Source organism: Aegilops tauschii, chromosome 3 (assembly GCF_002575655.3).
Source record: "Aegilops tauschii subsp. strangulata cultivar AL8/78 chromosome 3, Aet v6.0, whole genome shotgun sequence".
In the NCBI taxonomy this organism is placed as follows: Eukaryota; Viridiplantae; Streptophyta; class Magnoliopsida; order Poales; family Poaceae; genus Aegilops; species Aegilops tauschii.
Genome location: NC_053037.3, coordinates 3028718 through 3046894, shown reverse-complemented (window position 1 = coordinate 3046894; position 18177 = coordinate 3028718). Strand labels below are relative to the sequence as shown.

The 18177-nt window shown below is 46.0% G+C and overlaps 2 protein-coding genes and 1 long non-coding RNA gene across 3 annotated transcripts; 1 reads left to right on the top strand and 2 right to left on the bottom strand.

Moving 5' to 3' along the window:
• Nucleotides 1–258: 258 nt before the first annotated feature.
• Nucleotides 259–1527, bottom strand: LOC109769204 (uncharacterized). Its single transcript, XM_020327952.4, has one exon. The coding sequence runs from the start codon at nucleotides 1277–1279 to the stop codon at nucleotides 731–733; it is 549 nt and encodes a 182-aa protein (XP_020183541.1). The 5' UTR covers nucleotides 1280–1527; the 3' UTR covers nucleotides 259–730.
• Nucleotides 1528–2745: 1218 nt separating this feature from the next.
• LOC109769206 (uncharacterized) lies at nucleotides 2746–3755 on the bottom strand. Its single transcript, XM_020327954.4, has one exon. It carries the CDS (start codon nucleotides 3520–3522, stop codon nucleotides 2959–2961), a length of 564 nt encoding a protein of 187 aa, XP_020183543.1. The 5' UTR covers nucleotides 3523–3755; the 3' UTR covers nucleotides 2746–2958.
• A 7011-nt stretch (nucleotides 3756–10766) lies between these two features.
• LOC120976327 (uncharacterized) lies at nucleotides 10767–12377 on the top strand. Its single transcript, XR_005771580.3, has 2 exons — nucleotides 10767–10907; nucleotides 11948–12377. It is a non-coding gene; the product is annotated as an uncharacterized lncRNA (long non-coding RNA).
• The last annotated feature ends 5800 nt before the right edge of the window (nucleotides 12378–18177 follow it).

Here is an 18177-nt window from a genome sequence, read left to right as displayed (position 1 = left end):
TTCATGGATGGATATCCTAGTGCACTTTGGCTGAAGAAAGATCGGATGGCGTGTGCGTGCATGCACCGGCGGCCGGTGCAACGCATGTGCGGGTGCTCAAAGTGTTAACACCTAACACAGAGGTTAGTTAGGTTGCATACATTGATCGGGATAGCAAAAGCAACAATTCAATCAGCACCATGGAGGCATGCATGGGCCATGGTGCATGATCGAGTTGGTGTTCATGGGAGAAACATACCATGTCGATCAAAGAAGATGAGACATGAAAGATGGAGTAGAATTCAAGTGTGAGTAATCAGAGACATATATATATGTATCAGTATCACATAGTCTGATCGATGAACATCCATCTTTTTCCTTCCTTCCTTCCTTCCTATGATTGACCAAAGTGAAAAAACGAGACCCAACTTACGTACATGACAAGAACGGTTCATCTGCCGACGCAGATGAAGGACATGAACATGAACAGCACGAATGAAAACTCAAAAAGAAAAATTATTAACACCGACATCGGCTTGCTTCCCTAACCTTGCTTATTATCAACACGGAATCAACGGAATTTCAATTAAAACGTACGTGCGCCGGCCATGGATGCGCCCGCGCGCGCGCTTGGGTTACCATGGTCGCCACGGCGCTTGGCTCCATGGATCGAGCGGTGCAGCTGCTAGCTCCATGCCTTCAGGCCACGCGTGCGTGTACCTTGGCATGGCGCGATCGGTGCGTCGAACGATCACAAGGCCAGGGCTCCGGCCACCGTCAAAGCCGCGAGGGCCGCCGCGCGCCATGACGCGGAGAGGCCCGGCGCGGCGTTGGGCCGGAACCCGGGGTCCTGCGGGTAGAGCGGGCCGGGCGGGGTGAGGTACGACGGCATGTTGGGCGGCGTGAACCACCCGGACGGCGTGGGGTTGTACCCGCCCCCGGACGGCGTCGGATTGTACCCGCCGGAGGGCGTCGTCGGGGTGTACCCGCCGGACGGCGTGGACGGCGTGGGGGTGTAGGGCGCGGGCGTGTACCCCTCGGTGGGGGGCGGCGGGCAGTCGGCCGTGGGCGTGGGCGGCGGGTAGACGGCCTCGGGGGGCGGCGGCGAGTACACGGGCGCCGGCGGCGGGTAGTAGACGGGCGGGGGCAGCGCCGGCTCCGGCGGCGGCGGGCTGGAGTAGGTGCACGGGATGCCGCACGGGTTCCCGCACCCGCCCGTGCACTTCTCGCCGCTGTCGTCCGCCGCCGCCACGGTCACCGCGAGGAGCGCCGCCAGCAGCTGCACCGTCCGCCGCGCCATGGCGCCGAAAGCAAGCAAGAAAAGCTCGAGCCTTTCTAGCTGCGCGACTCTCTAGCTTCTTCTTCCTCCTCTCCTTTTTTCAGTGCTCGTGGTTCTCTTCTCTCGGTGGGGAATTTGTGTGGGTTATAATGGTCGGCCTCCCCTGTCCTTGGGTGCTTTAGCGGTTGGGCTTTGTGGAGTGGAGTGGTGCGGTGGAGGCCGGTCGTCGTCCGTCGTCTCGTCTCCTTTTTCCTCTGCTCTCAGCGTGTGCGTATGTATTCTAGCAGGGAGCTACCTAAGCGGCAGAATATTGTTCTGGTGGCAAAGCCAAGCTAAGCATGCTGCATTATACTACTAACTTTTGTCATCATGTCGTGGATGGACCAATGTTTGCGTCCTTGCAGAAAAGGTGACGTGATTCAAACGGCTCCATCTTCTTCTCATAACATGATTATCTCAGTCGAGTCGATTGATCCTACCCTACAGCCCTACTACCACCACCACTGGAAAGAAAGAAGACACATCTTTCTCTGCATCTTTTATTTTCTAGTCGACCGCTGAAAGGGACCGGAATGTTTTTCATTTCTTTGTGTATCTATCTATCTACCTATATACCTATCAGTAGGCACAAATCAATCTGTGCTTGGAATAATCTGAATTTCGAACTGCCGGGTAGATAGATAGAAACTGCTGCTACGTGGTGCTACTTTCTGAATTTATTCTTGTGCATAGACTATACAAATTTATCCTGCTACTGCCATGTCGGCAATTAGTGGTGCCCTTGTGTTTTTCGTTTGGTGATAGTGAGAGATTTGGTGGAGGCCTTGACGCGTCAGCGCTGCACGCTCTGAAAACGCTCCCACCCACGAGTGATGAGTAGTAAGCCCGTCCATGCCAAATGGCAGTTTCTTAATAACGGGCCTCCCAAATTAACACCAAGGAGTACATGCATGTATGTTCAGTTTTCCTTGTACAGTTCCAATGCTTTTGTTTTCTCGCAGGAGATTATTACTGTGCAGTGCTGAAACCCCCGCAGTAATCATCTTCATCTTCTGCCGGTTTGTTCCCTGGTGATAGTGAGAGATTTGGATTGGTTGAGGCCCTGACGCTTCAGTGATTCAGGCCAAACGGAAAGGTTTCTTTCTTTCTTGATGTGGCACCTAATTTGCTTTCATGGCAGCATTTGGTATACTCCTATTCAGTTTACACCAACAACTGACGAAGCATGGGCTTGTGCGCTGAAAGACTGTTTGGCCATTGCCATGTCTGACAGCACTACAAGATATGAGAGTGTCCAACAGTGCTGCCAAGAGTTAATAATATTCTTCAGAACATATGCATGTTCCAGACCATGCATCTGGACATCTGATAAAGCACCAATCATAGAGAGATCCGAATGGAACTCCATGTGTATTATCAGGTCTGACAGCGAAAAGGTGAAGTTATGGCCTCCATGAACGAACAAATCAATCAGAGCAACAAGAACATGATGCAGAAAGGAGGAACCCAACCAATCCTTCTTAGATTGTTCCTTCATATTAGCCTACTGAATTGAAATGAAACCAAGACCTAGAATTACATACATAAGTAGAGTATATCATATAGATTTGGACATCAGCACACACATCCCTGATGAGCTCGCACCTACATCCATCCATCAATCTACAGGAGTGGACGAGCGAGCCAGAGACAGAGGGTCACTAGTGCAGGAGGAGCAAGAGAGCAGAGCACGCGGCGGCCACCGCCAGCCGCGTCGCCGTGCTACCGGGGCACGCGGCCGCCGCCGCGAGGAACCCCGCGTCCTGAGGGAACCCCGACCCCGACCTCGGCGCCGCCGGCGGCTGCTGCTCCCACGGGAAGGGCCCCACCGCCGCCGGCCGCTGCGGGCAGAAGGGGAACTGCGTGGGCGACGTCGTCGGCGGCGTCGTCCCAGGGACGGGGCACGGCGGCACGCACTGCGGGCCCGTGCACAGGCACACCGTGCCGTTGCCGCCGTCCGCCAGCGCGCCGGCCGCCGACCACCACAGGAACACGGCCGCGACGAGCAGGGCCGCCGGCCCCGGAGACGGCATCCTCAGTCGATCGCTGCCGGCCGCCGCTTCCTCTGGATCTTCTTTTTCGGCGGTGGTGGAGGTGGGTGGGTGGGGCGAGGCCGCACCGCTGTAGCGATGAGTGTGCTGCGGCTGGAGGCGGGCGTCCCTACCCCGGCATGACCGATTGGTTAAGTAGCGGTGGAGATAGGGACGTGACGTACTCCCGTCCATGGCTACGGTGAAACCACCGCGACCGGATTACGGCGGTGACGATCGCCATTAGCGACGGGTTTGGGGTGATGCGGGTTTCCAATTAAGCTCGGGTCAGGTCGAGACGTTGCGATCGGTCCTCGCGTCGGTGCCGCGTCACGCGGCGAGCAAGCACCGGCACGGAAGGTGAAAGACGAGACCTTTGCGCAGCTAGGCTAGTGGTGACAAGTGACAGATCTATCAGCAATCATCTCATCATCATGGATGTACTAATAATGTTTTAAATAACGAGCTATTCGTGAAGACGATCGTTTGACGGCACCCTACTGAAAAGACTATAGCGGGCTATTTAAAACTAGGTGTACTAGTAAGTATCTGGTCAGTTACAATACAGGAAGTGGTGTTGCGTGTTGCTTCACTGCTCAGCCATCCTTGTTGAAGCAGGCAAGGTCCCTTTCCGAATCATGGCATCTCGATCATCCTGCCTGCCTGAAATCGTGCATGCGGCTTACTTACTTACTGCAGGTACGAGTTTGGAGCCAGCGTTTTGCAACATGGACGGTACTCCACTGCGGTGGAGAGAGCAGGGCAGGGCAGGGCAGGATGGGGACTGCCCACCGAATCCCACGACTGTTTTGGCTTCATCCTCATTTTGGAGGCTGGGAGTAGGAAATAAAGCCAAGTGGGCAGCAACAACAACCTCCTCCACTCCAGCAAGCATTTTGCGGTGTGCTGACCCTATCCTTCCTTCCTTCCTTGCTCTCCACTCTACAGGATACATACATACATACATACATACATATATACATACATACAACTTTGTATGTAGCGTGTGCATGATGGATGGTGTGGTGGGTGCCCCTTGTCTTCACTTCTTCCCCCGCAAACAACATGATTTCCTCTTCTTCTTCTTCTTTTTTTACCTTATTCAAGAGTACCCCTACTTCTCAATTCGCATGGTGCTCCCTGTAGAGTGGAGATACATACATACATACATTGTGAGTTGTATATTCATTGGGATCATTTTTTAGCCATGAGTTGTCATTTATATAAGCCTATATGTCTCATTCATAGCCCATGCTTTATGGAGATTATGATTTATGTAGCATTAAACATCTGAAAGGAACAAAAGGATTCATTTTCAAGGCCAGATCAATCTTCCATGTGTTGTAAAGTTTGGTTACAAAGTGATGTTCAACTTCATAGATTTCCCGTGAAGCCAGACCTAGTTCAATCCCTGATTGATTCATTTTTGCAGTTTGTTTGTCTAATTCTTTGTGATTTTTCTTTTCCTTTTCCTGTCCGCTTCAGGATATATTGTGAAGCCTCCTTTCTTACTCTATGAAGTAGGGGACCCCCAGTGTATTACGAAAAGAAGATAATTATTAGACATATACATTAATGTAGAACCTTCTATTAAGATTTTTTCCAGAATCTAAAATGGACACAAAAACATATAAAAGATATGGTACATCTAAGTGGTACAAATTTTCATTTCAGTGTTGTCAGTTTTTAATTAGTTTTCCTTAGGTTTAGATGAAATTAAATTTAACAAAACGTCCCAAAATATTTTTTTAAATAGCATAACTTTCACGAGTTATACTTTTGGAATTATGTATTTGTAAACATAGACCCTTTAATTGCACACTAATGAATTTTGGATTATGATACTACCAACACAGTTATATGATTAATATTATTGGACATGACAAAAATAAATGTTAGTTGGCATTGCATGTAAATACTATATTATTTTAAAATACTTAAGATGTACTGATAACTTGAATGTTAAAAATGTAAAAATATTTAGTATAATTATGTGGTGGTCATTTATTGTTAGATAATACTCACGTTGCATAAGGACCGAGAGTCATCATCGGCACCCATAAATAACCAATGTTGTATGCTAATGTTACTTTATTTATATAGGTTTTTGCTCTAACGAGTCTTTGAAGTTGTCATTATATTTTACAAATGATTCTTGACAACTTTGAACCGATTCAATGTTTACTTATTTCTTATCTACTGTGTTGCTGACTTGCTATTTTTCTCTTATCATAAAAAAATCGCCGAATCTATCCAATTTCTCGATCAATAAATCAATTCATAACAAGCAATGCAACATGTATTTCTTACTAATAACTGAAACAACAACATATGTATAAAGAAAAATAAAATCAAACCATGCACTATTATTGATAAAAAAGGATGAGTAAATTTAGTTCTTTACTTGTGCAGGTTCAGTATGTTGAGATTTTTGCGCAATTTATTTGGGCATTTCTATTGGTTCTCCCATATGTCCAACAACCTTATGACTTTTATTGGCTACATTTTATAACAATTTCCTTTTGAGTTTTTTGTCTCATAAGTTTCTATAGGTGGTTTTATCTTAGCTTTTTTTGTTTGCACACTTAACCGTTATCAACATAAAGTTTGGGAATAAAGTGGAGGAGAAATGGTGTTTGTATTTTTGATATATTAAATTGGGTATCCTAAAGATGATCCCACATGAAGAAGCCACCACACCGATCTCACCTCCAAGGTTTATTTAATATACAACTTCAATCATCCTCTACGCTACCCAGAAGCCATCTATAAGGGGTGATCAAAGAAAGTACAAGGGGAGGGTGCCACCATGCTAGTTTGACTGTCGGGTTGGCTCTTTCGTTTCCACCTCTAGCATCTCGCATTTAAAACCATGCCTCGTCTTCCTCCCACATTAGTAATTCATTTGTATTTGTGTCTTGAGTGAAATACTTGGTTGAGTAATTGTGTATTGTAGGTACTGGATGAGCCATTATACAATATTTGAATGCATTTGTTTATCTCTAGTTTTGATATCTTAGCAATTTGGAGGTGTGTGATGCACATTTTAGATTAAAGACTTCTAGCCCCGAGGTCGCAACTAAGGAGATTGATGGGTGTGTGAACCTTTGGACCACAATATGTTATTTTTAATCGCTCAAATGATAATAACAATGAGTTGGTATCGTGCATATGATGGGTGTGACAGTTGTTAGAAGTATAATTGTGCAGAGATAAGGACATAGAGATTGAATAGTTCAAATATATGACGAATTGTATTTTACTCCAAGTCTCGCCTCATGATGTACTCTATATAATCCCCCACGGTGGTAATCACAATTTGCCTAACCAATAATGGTTGTGGATTACAACGGTGACATCGCCATTAGTGGCCGGTTTGGGGTCATGCGAGTTTCCAGTTAAGCTTGCATCAGGTAGACCCTGGTGTCCATGCCACGTCACGCAGCAATGGTACAAAAAACTTTCTCGGAGGTGAAAGATGAGACCTTTGAGCTACCATCACTGACAGGGTGACAACTACAACAGTGACATCCATCCATGGAAATGGAAAGTAAGTTTATTATAGCATCTTTTGCTCAAATGTTCAAGGATTTGTTCAAAAGAAAACTGGACGCTGATTGCACAGGAATGAAGGATAAGAGTCAGGGATGCAACCTGTTTATATCCCCTCAGTCTTGTCCATTGTTGCCACACCTAGAATCCAAGTCTTCCTTTGGCTTTTGTCACACAACAAGCTAATGACCAAGGATAACCTTCTTAAGAGAGAAATTGAAAAACCTCCAGAGTGTGTTTATTGCTTGGAACATGAATTCATATATCACCATTTCTTTGGTTGTGTTGTAGCTAAGCAAATCCAGAATACTATTTCCAACTTCTTTTGTGAACTAGGAGCCAACTATTTGTCAATTTCCAGATTCTAGCATGCACATAAAAACATATGGTTATGAACTATGTATGTGCATGTGTGTCGTGGTGCATCTGGAAGTATAAAAACTCCATGGGTTTTGGCAATATTGTCTGGTCTGATTTGAAACAGATCTGGTGGCTGATCCATCTGACAATGAAAAAAAATGGATGATTCTCTTCAAAGGAAGAGCATTGGAGGAAATGAGAGTAATCTCTTCACATGTTTCTCTTGTCCTCAGGTCGCCATTCATGCTGGCAGTGGGGTAGAGGTTTTTGACTTACACACTGGAGGTGTTTTTAATTACTTCTTAGTCATGAGCTCATGATTCACTTGCCCAGAAGTCACTGGAGGATGGCCTGAAGATCTCAAGTGCCGTTGATTCTTTCCATACCGAGTCGTCGCCTCCAGGGAGCCCTGAGATAATGCTCAAACAACCTGAAGCTCCCAGTCCTGTCACCCCTCTAGACCTGCCCCTCTTGCCTATGCAGCCGTTGAAGAAGATCGATGAAGAGTGAGCTCCTGAACCAACTTCAAGCTGTGAGATTGGAGCTGGCTACATGTGACAGGGAGGTGACAATACTTACGTAGAAGAGCGTAGAAGAGGCTCCCTCTGTAGATGGCGTCTGTGACATGCAACGAGCAAAGCAAAAAAAAAAGTGTAAAAAATGGGATCGGGAGGGCCTTGAGCCTTCCTTATAGTCTAGAAAAAGAAGGAAAAAGTTGACGTGTATAGGAATGGCAAGTCAACGTGTCAAGGGTTTGCTTAACTGAACTGAACTTCTGGAGTGTGCTGGAGAAGCTAGTTAGTTAGTTACATGTACTACCATCGTGTACCAAACGCCAGTACAATATATCTTCAGCTAATGAACTGCGAAAAGGAAAGCAGCAGCTACTAGTTGTAGTAGTACCATGCTTCTTCTGTCAGTTAATGTCATGGACAGATCAGTTGACAGTTAAGTAAGTAAAGTGAGGGAGTGACAAGTCTGTCAGCATTGTCTGTCAGGTAAGTAACCTCTCAATCATCTCATCGGATGTACTGCTATCAGGTCAGTTACAATACAGGAATTGATGTTGCCTTTTGCTTCACTACTGCTCGACCATCCTTCGATCTTGAGGTAGCAAAGCAAGGTCTGATAATCCCCAAGTGTAGGGAATCATCGTAGCAATTTACAAAGGTGGAAGTGATAAGTATGGAGTGTGAAAGTGCGTTATATCGACTAGAGGGGGGTGAATAGGCAATTTTTATGAATTCTTCATTGAGGAATTTGCCAGTGAGGAAATTCCTTAACGAAGAACTACTTGCAGCGGAATAAGTACTCAAAAGTATGCATAGCAGAACACAAGCATGGTCATCATGATGAAATGAAGACAAGCACAGAGTACAGAAAGCGTAAACACAGGATAACACAGGATGAAGACAAACAGACTAAAGAAATTGAACTGAGGAAATTGAGAAAGTCTTCAGTCAAAGTCTTCAAACACAGATATGAATAAGTGCACAACACAGTTATGAGGAAATGAAAGAGTTGAGGAAATAGAACCAGTAGGCTTGGTGAAGACAATGATTTGGTAGACCAGTTCCAACTGCTGTCTCAGTTGTACATCTGGCGTCAACGTCATCGTCCTTCATCCAAAACATGGTCAAGGCTGCACATTGGCGTCAACGTCATCACTTTTCACCGAGCAAGTGACTCGCCAAACAACCCTCGACAAAATCCACTTAACAATCAGCCACACTAAAAATCATGCCAAGCAACCAGACACACGTGTCGACGACAGCGTAGCTCAGATTCTGATAGCTACGAAGGAGGGATGCTCAAGGTTGGCACCATGAAAGATCGCGGAAACGAACACTCGTCGCCACCCAGACCCCGCAGCCGCAACTCCGACGTGGCAACAACAAACAACTGAGGCAGTCTTAGCCCATGCTTATATGATATGTTTTGTTCTAATGTCTTCTTGTGTGGCTCTGCTACTTGTTGTTGGGATTTCTTGCATATTCATTGGGATCATCTTCGAACCATTAGATGTCATTTATACAAGCCTACACATCTCATTCTTAGCCCATACTTTATGGAGATTGTGATTTGTGTAGCATTAAACATCTGGAATGAACACAATAATTTCGTTTTCAAGGCAAAGATCCATCTCCCCTGCGCTGTAGGTCTGGTTGCAAAGTTATCCTCAACTTCATAGATTTCCAGTGAAGCCAGGCCTAGTTCAATCCCGGATTGATTCTGTGTTGCCGTTATTTGTCTAATTCTCTGTAATTTTCCTTTTCCTTTTAATGACCACTTAATGTAAATATTGTGAAGCCTCCTTTCTTACTATGTAAAGTAGGGGACACCGACCGTACTACGAAAAATATTTTTCATTAGACATATACATTAGTGTAGAACCATCTGCTAAGATTTTTTCAAAAATTAAAATGGACACAAAAACTTATAAAGATATGGTTCATCTAGGTGGCACAAATTAGCATTACAATGTTGTCAATTTTGTATTTATTTCTCTTAGATTTAGATGAAATTCAGTGTAGCAAATTGTCCCAAACTATTTTTGTAAATATCATAACTTTGTTGAGTTCTACTTTTGAAATGGTGTATTGGTAAGTATAGATTCTTTAATTGTGCAGTAGTGACTTTTGGGGTGAAGATCGCCATTAGTGACGGGTTTGGGGTGATGCGAGTTTCCAATTAAGCTCCGGTCAGGTTGAGACGTTGCGATCGGGCCGGGCGTCGGTGCCGCGTCACGCGGCGAGCGAGCAACGGTACAACAGACTTTCCGAGAGGTGAAAGATGAGACCTATGAGCAGCTACCTAGTGACAAGTGACAGCCGCAAAGTGGCATCCATCCATGGAAACGGAAGGTAAGTTGCGGCATCATTTTCAGCACCAATGGTCAAGCATTTGGTGTTGAAACGAAAAGGAATCCGGACGCTGATTGCAAGAGAGAAAGGGGAAGTCGACGCTGGCCATGGAGGTCAACGGTTGAAGCTTCTGCTTCACTGAACTGAACCACTGACTGAAGTGTGCTGGAGACGTGAGTTAGTTAATTACAGGTGGTGCTGTCTACCCTACCAGACGGCAGTACATCTCCAGTCAATGTCAGTATACATCGATGATGGATCACTTCACTTGACAGGTATGTAAGTAAGTAACGTGATGTCTACCCTGTCTGTCAGCACTGTCCAGTAACCTCTCAATCATCTCATCTGTGGATACACTACTATCAGGTCAGTTAGCTTAGAACACAGGAACTGTTCCTACCTTTAGCTTCTTGAAGCAGCAAGCAAGGTCCCTTTCCGAATCATTTCGTCCAGGATTCCCCGGCCTGAAATTCATGCATGCGGCTTACTTACTGTAGGCAGGAGTTTGGAGCGTTTTGCTAGCTAGATGAACGGTACAGCGGTGGAGAGGGCAGGGCAGGGTAGGATGGGGACTGCCCACCAAACCCGACGACTGTTTTGGCTTGATCCTGATTGCAGGCTAGGATATAAAGCCAAGTGGGCAACAACAACAACCACCTCCACTCCACTCCACTCCACTGGAAGCCAAGTAGCCAACAAGCATTTCTGGTGTGGTGATCCTATCGTTCCTTCCTTGCTCTCCAGGATAGATGTGCAGATGTATGTAGCGTGTTCATGTTCATGAAGATGTGCAGATCTGGTGTGGTGGGTGTCCTCATCTTCACTTCTTCCCTCACAAACAATTTTCCTTTACTTTTTGCCTTATTCAGCACTACTTCTTCTTCTCAATTCGCATGATGTTGTACATACCCGTGGATAAACACGGTGAGGTGGGGATGCCTTCTCTGAATCCCCACATATTACAACCGTTGATGTGAACATGAAACAGAAAGAAACTGTATCTGTCAGTCAGTCGATTTTGTGTGTCAGCTGGCTAGTCTTCCTGGTTTTAACTACCTGATGATTGGCATGAACAACAAAGAGGTAAAAGTGAAAAGAAAAAACATCACAGGTTGTTGTCATGTGACCATCAGTTGAAAGGGATCTCGGTTGAATTGATGCATGTCGACCGTCCTGATTTTCTCTTCTCGGGTGAATAGGTTTCCTTGGTTCTCTTCTCACAATCTCACGCACCCCTGTTCCTGCTGCACCAAACCCTCTGACATCGCAGATGAGTTTCTCTTTTCCCGGATGAAGCACATGTTCCTACTACTTGTCATGGTGGCGGCTGTCGGTTATGGCGCCGCATCGCGAAAAGAAGACATGGGCCAGTTGTTGAAGCATTCCATAACACGACTGCAGGAACATGCAGAAAATTTCTAGTACAGCAGTATATACTTTTTTTTCCACGGAATTCAAAGACTACCAAGTAAATACCTTTTTCTCCTATCACGGCGCACGGCCATTTAAAAAAAATAGCTGCAAGTCTTACGTGGTTGCCTGGGGTTCAGACGTAGAGAGATAGATAAAGGGTAGGTTGTTGCATGATTGTCCTATTTTTCCCATTGCCAGCTTGATGATGTACTCACTATCACTTGCTAAGGTAGTTTGATAATGTCTGCCAAACATTCATTGGAAAAAAACGATCCATTGATTTGGCATTGCATTTGTCGATAAAAACTGGTGCCTTTGTAGTTATTTGGCTTTGTCTTCTCCTTGTGTTATTGCTCGTAGTGCTGATTCTTTAATTCATTGGTCGTGTTCTCTCTCTCTCTCTCTCTCTCTCTCTCTCTCTCTCTCGGTAGGGCCTGCAGCCATAGCCACAGGAGGGAGAGGAGACAGATGGGTGTTCAATCTGAGCTTGTCGCACGGTTTTTATTTGCTGCCGAATGTGATGGTTGTGATGGTGGTGTGGATCATCAGTTCCGGGGGCCTGATTGATGGTTTGACTGAAGGACGGAGATCGTGGTCGTGGAGCCTAAGGTCGTGCTGATGGATGGAGCCGTTGGTTGATTACTTAGTTCTTCTTGGAATTGTGAGTAGTAACAAACAAATCGTAGCTTGCTTGGTGTGTTGCTTTGGTAAGATAGATGCATTGGAGTAGCGAGTAGCTGGCTAGCTCTTAGAGATGAAAATCCTGGTATTGATGACAGGAGAGGGCAAAGCACACAAGTTGTATTTATGCTCATGTATATGTGATATCTCGGTTATAATATCATATATAATTGTTATGAACCTCAAATCTTCGGCTACCAAACGCGTTGTGCTGCCGAAGTTTCTCGCCAAGTTTTCCATGACTTGTGAAAATTTTGGCCTTGTTTGTAAGGAAACAAAAGCTTTAGGGCATTGACTGTGAAATGCTGGGCTCTTCTTTGTAAGGAAACAAAAGCTCTAGGGTGTCGCCTACATATCGTCCACCTCCTGCATCTTTTTTATGCCCATAGGTAGAGGATGGTGATCCAGACCCAGCATCGGTTTAGTTTGTGCTCGTTGAATTGTCGACTGTAAAGCTTGTTGCATTGCACCACTTCTGATAAATTTGTTAATTACTAAAATACATACATTTCCCCCGCAAGTATTTCCCAACGGAGGGAGTACCATGTTAATTAGTTTGTGCTCATGATCCGTTCCTCTTGAAGAAGGCGGCGAGGATGAGGAACTGGATGACGCCGAAGAAGCATGCCATTTTAATTTTTCCGCTTATTTATGGAAATTTTGGAAATATTTTTTATTCCTGACATGGCAGTTTTATTATTAAGAGCATTAATTTTTAATAATTAATAAATGGTATTTTTATTAATAAGAAGATGGCAATATTATTATCAATATCATGAGATTTTTATTATTAATATCATGGCCTTTTTATTATTAAGAGGACGTCACATTTGGGTGGTCGATCATTCTGTAGGCTGGCTTTGTTGCCGGTGTGAACTAGTGCCGCTGGCTTTGTTGTGACGTGAACAAATACAACATACCAACAGTTAGAATCGCGTAGCTGCGTGCCCCTTTTTCTGACTAGCTTCTTGTGAAAAGCATTTCAGGCACGAGCACACCTGATGAACTCAGAAACCCACTATGGAATCAATCAACCCATCGCAACCGAGTGCTCTGCTCTCCAAGCTCTGCGGAGGAGTTTTTACATTAAAATCCCGGAACGATTTCTTTTTGCTCAAAGAACGAATCAAACCCCTTGTCGAAGCCCTTTATGATATATAACCCTGGATCGAGTCAGATTTGGGGCGGCTGAACCCACTTAAGCTGAAGCCTTAGTAGATGGGAACGAAGAACCTATGATTCCATAGGATTTTATTGAAAAGAATCCTAACACTTCATTGGGTGGGATGGCGGAACAAACCAAAAAAATTGTCTTATTTGATAAGTTTATAAATTAACAAATAAGACAGGAAAGAGTAAATATTCGCCCGCGAAATTCTTATTGAATTAGAATACTTTACCGGGACTCAAAAGAATTTGGCGAAGTGTTTGTTCCTGAACGAGGGAAGTGGAAAGACAAAGAGGGATAGGGAGCTCGCCTCCTTCTTTTTTGTAATCGCCGAAATTGTACGACGACCCTTCTTGTTCCAGGCTTACGACCCTTAGACGTGACGGTGTCACTTTTCCGGCCCGGTAAAGTGACAGTTATATAAATAAGAATAAGAAAGAGAAGCGTGATGTTGTCGTGTTGTCAGCAATCAAATTATCGTAAATAGATACTGCGGTTTAAAATTGGGAGAAGAATAATAGAAATAAACGAAAAATAAATAAAATAGACAAATAGAAAATAATAATAAAATCGTATATATAAGGAAACTTAATACAAAAGTGCAAATAGAAAGGAGTAAACCTGCTAGTGGAGAAGAGCCATCGAATCATATTTGTCATTTTTTATTTTCGAAATGAGACTATCTATTCTGACAGGCGGGACTGAACTAGTACCAAAATTGACCCTTAGGTTTGTCTTGGTCAACGGGACCGCATAACGATTATGCTTTGAAAACGGCTCTGGGTCCGTCAGGATTATGAGAAGTTGTACTCAGTAGGGCTCTTTTGGAGAAGTTGAGTAGCACCCTCGTATTCTAGTTTGTGAGTACTCTGAAAAGGAAAGGCTGCTGGAGAGCAGGTCGAATAGTTAAAGAAGGGGACGGCTAATTCCAGGAATAGAGTAGCATTCTCAAGCACTACTCTCCGTTTTTTTCAGTCCATATAAATCAGTCAATCTACCAGCAGCAGAGGCTGCACAGAGGTAGATGTGTGTTAAGATGAGGGGGCCAATGCCCCCCCCCCCCCCACACACACACACATGAATCTCTACTCGTATAAAGTCTGATTATTCGTTCGTTCACTCCTCCCCTCCTGCTACCGGGACGCACCATGCCATGTGTCGTGTGCCAGTTGAGCAAGGGGCCATGGGAAGTTGCGCCGGCCGGATGGCGACGTGCATGCGTGAGGCTGGTCATAGTGGGGAGTAACATGTACTAGTATCATGCATATGATACTACATCCATAGTGCATAGTATCATAAAGTAGCATCATAGGTGGTGTCATTTATTGCCATGCATGACACATAGTAGCATAACATTTATTATGTTATGGTATCTATCTATGTTACTAGACCCTCTCTTTCTTCTTTAATTTTCTGCCACGTAAGTATGTTTGCGAGTCCCAAGTATATGATACTAGTTATGTTACCCCACTATGGCTAGCCTGAGAGGTACGCCTCTTGCTGTCGGTGCCGCGTCACGCTGCAACGGTACAAAAGACTTTTCTCGGAGGTGAAAGAAGAGACCTTTGAGCAGCTACCTAGTGACAAGTGACAGCTACAATGGTGACACCCATCCATGGAAATGGAAGGTAAGTCGCAGAATCTTTTTCAGCACAAATAGTCAAGATTTTGTTGAAAAGAAACTGGGCGCTGATTGCCCAAAAAAAGAAGAGAAATGTTGACGCTGGCAACCGGAAGTCGGCGGATCAACTGTTTGCTTCACTGAACTGAACCTCTGGAGTGTGGTGGAGAAGCCAGTTAGTTAATTACAGGTACTGCCGTGTACCAATTAAACGTCAGTACGTTAATCTTCAGCTAATGAACTGCGAAATCGAAAGCAGCAGCTAGTTAATGTCAGTATACATGGATGATGGATCACTTAGACAGGAAAGTAAGTACGTCGCCCGCCGTACCCCCGAGTCGCCCCGCTTGGGCGACACGGGGGTGATCTCGCGCCGCCGCCCCTCGTCGTCACCACGTTCCTCCTTTCCTCGCCGCTGCCAGAGGCTAGCGCCGGGCAGGCCCTGGGCGCAGCCAAGGAAGGTGGCGGCGGGGAGCTTCTCGCGCTCGGGCAGGCGCATGGATCGGATCCGCCAGATCCGTCCGGCCCGGGCCTAGGGTTTGAGGCGGCGGCCTCTGCTGGTGAGGGTGGCGTCGTCCGGGCGGCGGGCGGCGCTCGCCGGAGTTGTGGACCGCGTCTTCTCAGTCGCGCGGGCGGCGAGTTGGCGGTGGATGCGGGCGCCACGTGGAGGTATGGGAGCCCTCCACGTGGCGATTGTGGTGCCCAACTCTTCGCCGTGTCTTCCTGGGGTGCTCCCGTCCCGTTCAGAGAGGCTGGAGGTGGAGCGGCTTCATCTTGCACGGAGCTTCGGTGGAGATGTCAAGTCGTGCCGGTGCTACGCTTTGTCATGCCTGGTCGGCAGGTGCTACGCACGACAGATCTTCCAAAGACTTCAAGCTGTGTCGGCTGGTGGTACTTGACAGCATGATGCTGAGGTGTATCAGTGGCGACCGCGACGTCCTCAGATGTTTGTGCGCAGGGAGGAGGTGCCGTTGGGCGCCATGGTGGCGTCGACGATAGCTGGACCGAGCAAGGTTGATGCATTAGTACAGTTCTGAAGATGGAGCGGTGGAAGTTGGTGGCGGCGGCCTCTGAGTGCACGCCGGACCGGTGAGACCCATGCCCGGCAGGCGTCCTGGATGGGATCTCAGGTCTTAGATGTTAGGTTTGGCTGCGATGCCTGTTTGGTATTAGGCCCAGGCTATCTGCGCCCCTTCATCAACAGGATAGAGTGGCTTAGACGGCGGCTTTAGTCTTACTGTTGTATTACTTTGTAAGGTCTTGTGAGAATAATTAATAAAGTGGCCGTATGCATCGCCCAGATGCAGAGGCCGGGGGTCATCCTCCTTTTCTAAAAAAAAAGAAAGTAAGTACGTAAAGGGGGTAGTGACAAGTGTGTCAACACTGTCCAGTAACCTCTCAATCATCTCTCATCTGTGGATATACTACCGACTCTCTGGTCAGTTACAATACAGCATAGGAACCGCTGTCGCCTGTTGCTTCACTACTGCTGGATCATCCTTCTTGAAGCAGCAAGCAAGGTCCCTTTCCGAATCATGGCATCCATGATTCACCTCCCTGCCTGCCTGCCTGCCTGCCTGAAATCATGCATGCGGCTTACTTCCTGTAGGCAGGAGGAGTTTGGAGCTGGCGTTTTGCAAGATGCGTTGGAAAGAGCAGGATGGGGACTGCCCACCAAATCTGACGACTGTTTCGCCTTGATCCTCATCGCAGGGTAGGAGTAGGGAATAAAGCCAAGTGGGCAACAACCGCCTCCACTCCACTGGAAGCCAACAAGCATTTGTGGTGTGGTGACTACAATCACTACATACACCTCTGTATGTATGTATGTATGTATGTAGCGTGTGCATGAAGATGTGCAGATGTGGTAAGTGTCTCGCATCTTCACTTCTTCCCTCACAAACAACATGATCTCTACCTTTTGCCTCATTCAGTGTGTATGATGATGTACAACATACCCCTCGATAAAAACGGTGGGGATGCCTTCCCTGAATCCTCACAAACAGATTACAACCGTTGATGTAAACATGAAACGGGTCTTATTCAGTATCTGTCAGCCAGCCTTTCTGGTTTTAACTACCTGACGATTGGCATGGAACAACAAAGAGGTAGTAAAGTCAGGAAAAAAAATACATGGAGGTGACTGCACATCACACCACACGTTGTTGTCATGTGACACTACCTGAACTGATGCATGTCGACCGGTCTGATTTCCTCCCTTCTCAACTTCTTGCACACCAACTTTCCGTGCATGCGCATCCCTGATGCACCAAATCCTCACAGATGCCTTCGCACCATCCTACTGCTTCTCATGGTGCTGCTTGTCAGTTACGGCGTCCGCATTGCAACAAATAGATGGGCCAAGTGTTGAAAGATTTCCTAACACGACTCCAGGAACAGGCACAAAAATTCTACTCCCGGCATGTTCTGCAGTCAAGTCCAGAGAGTTGAACGTACTTGTTCAAGTGGAGTAGTATATACTAATGTTTTAAATAGCGGGCTATGAAAAATAGCGGCGGACCTCCAAATCAGCTATAGCGGAGCTATATAGCGGGCTATTTATGAAGGCGACTATTTAACGGCACCCTACTGAAAAGGCTATAGCTAGCGGAGCTATAGCCGGCTATTTAAAACTATGGTATATACTCCCTCTGTGTCAGAAAATGTCTTATACTGTATTTTGTTTTGCAGGAATTGGGAGACTAACCACTAAACTTTGTTAAACAAAGCAAATACTTAATTAATGAAGTATAAGGGAGTTGCCCACTTAATTACCAGAAAACTGGCGAAAACCATGGGAACCCACAACACATACATGTGAAAAAAACATTGTCCTTCGAACTAAAAAAACATGGTCGAGGTTGCACATTGACGTCATCGTCATCACTTTCATCGAGCAAGCGACTCCGACTCCTACCAAAAACCGCCGAAAAAGTCCAGACAACAAAGGTCACGGTCAACCGCACGAAACGCCATGCTAATAAACCAACCACACGTGTCGACGACAGTGCAACTCATATTCTGATGGCAAGCTATGAAGGAGGGATGCGCAAGGCTGGCGCCACGAAAGATCATAGAATGGATCACCCGTTTCCTAGATCGTCAACACCCGGACCCGCCGCCACAACTCTTACTTCACAACTAGAGACAACCAAGGCTTATGTGCTATTCTGTTATAATGTCTTGTTGTG

Excerpts from the sequence above, each read along its gene's own strand:
- LOC109769204 (XM_020327952.4), bottom strand. The coding sequence starts at position 1,279 with ATGGCGCGGCGGACGGTGCAGCTGCTGGCGGCGCTCCTCGCGGTGACC.
- LOC109769206 (XM_020327954.4), bottom strand. The coding sequence starts at position 3,522 with ATGGACGGGAGTACGTCACGTCCCTATCTCCACCGCTACTTAACCAAT.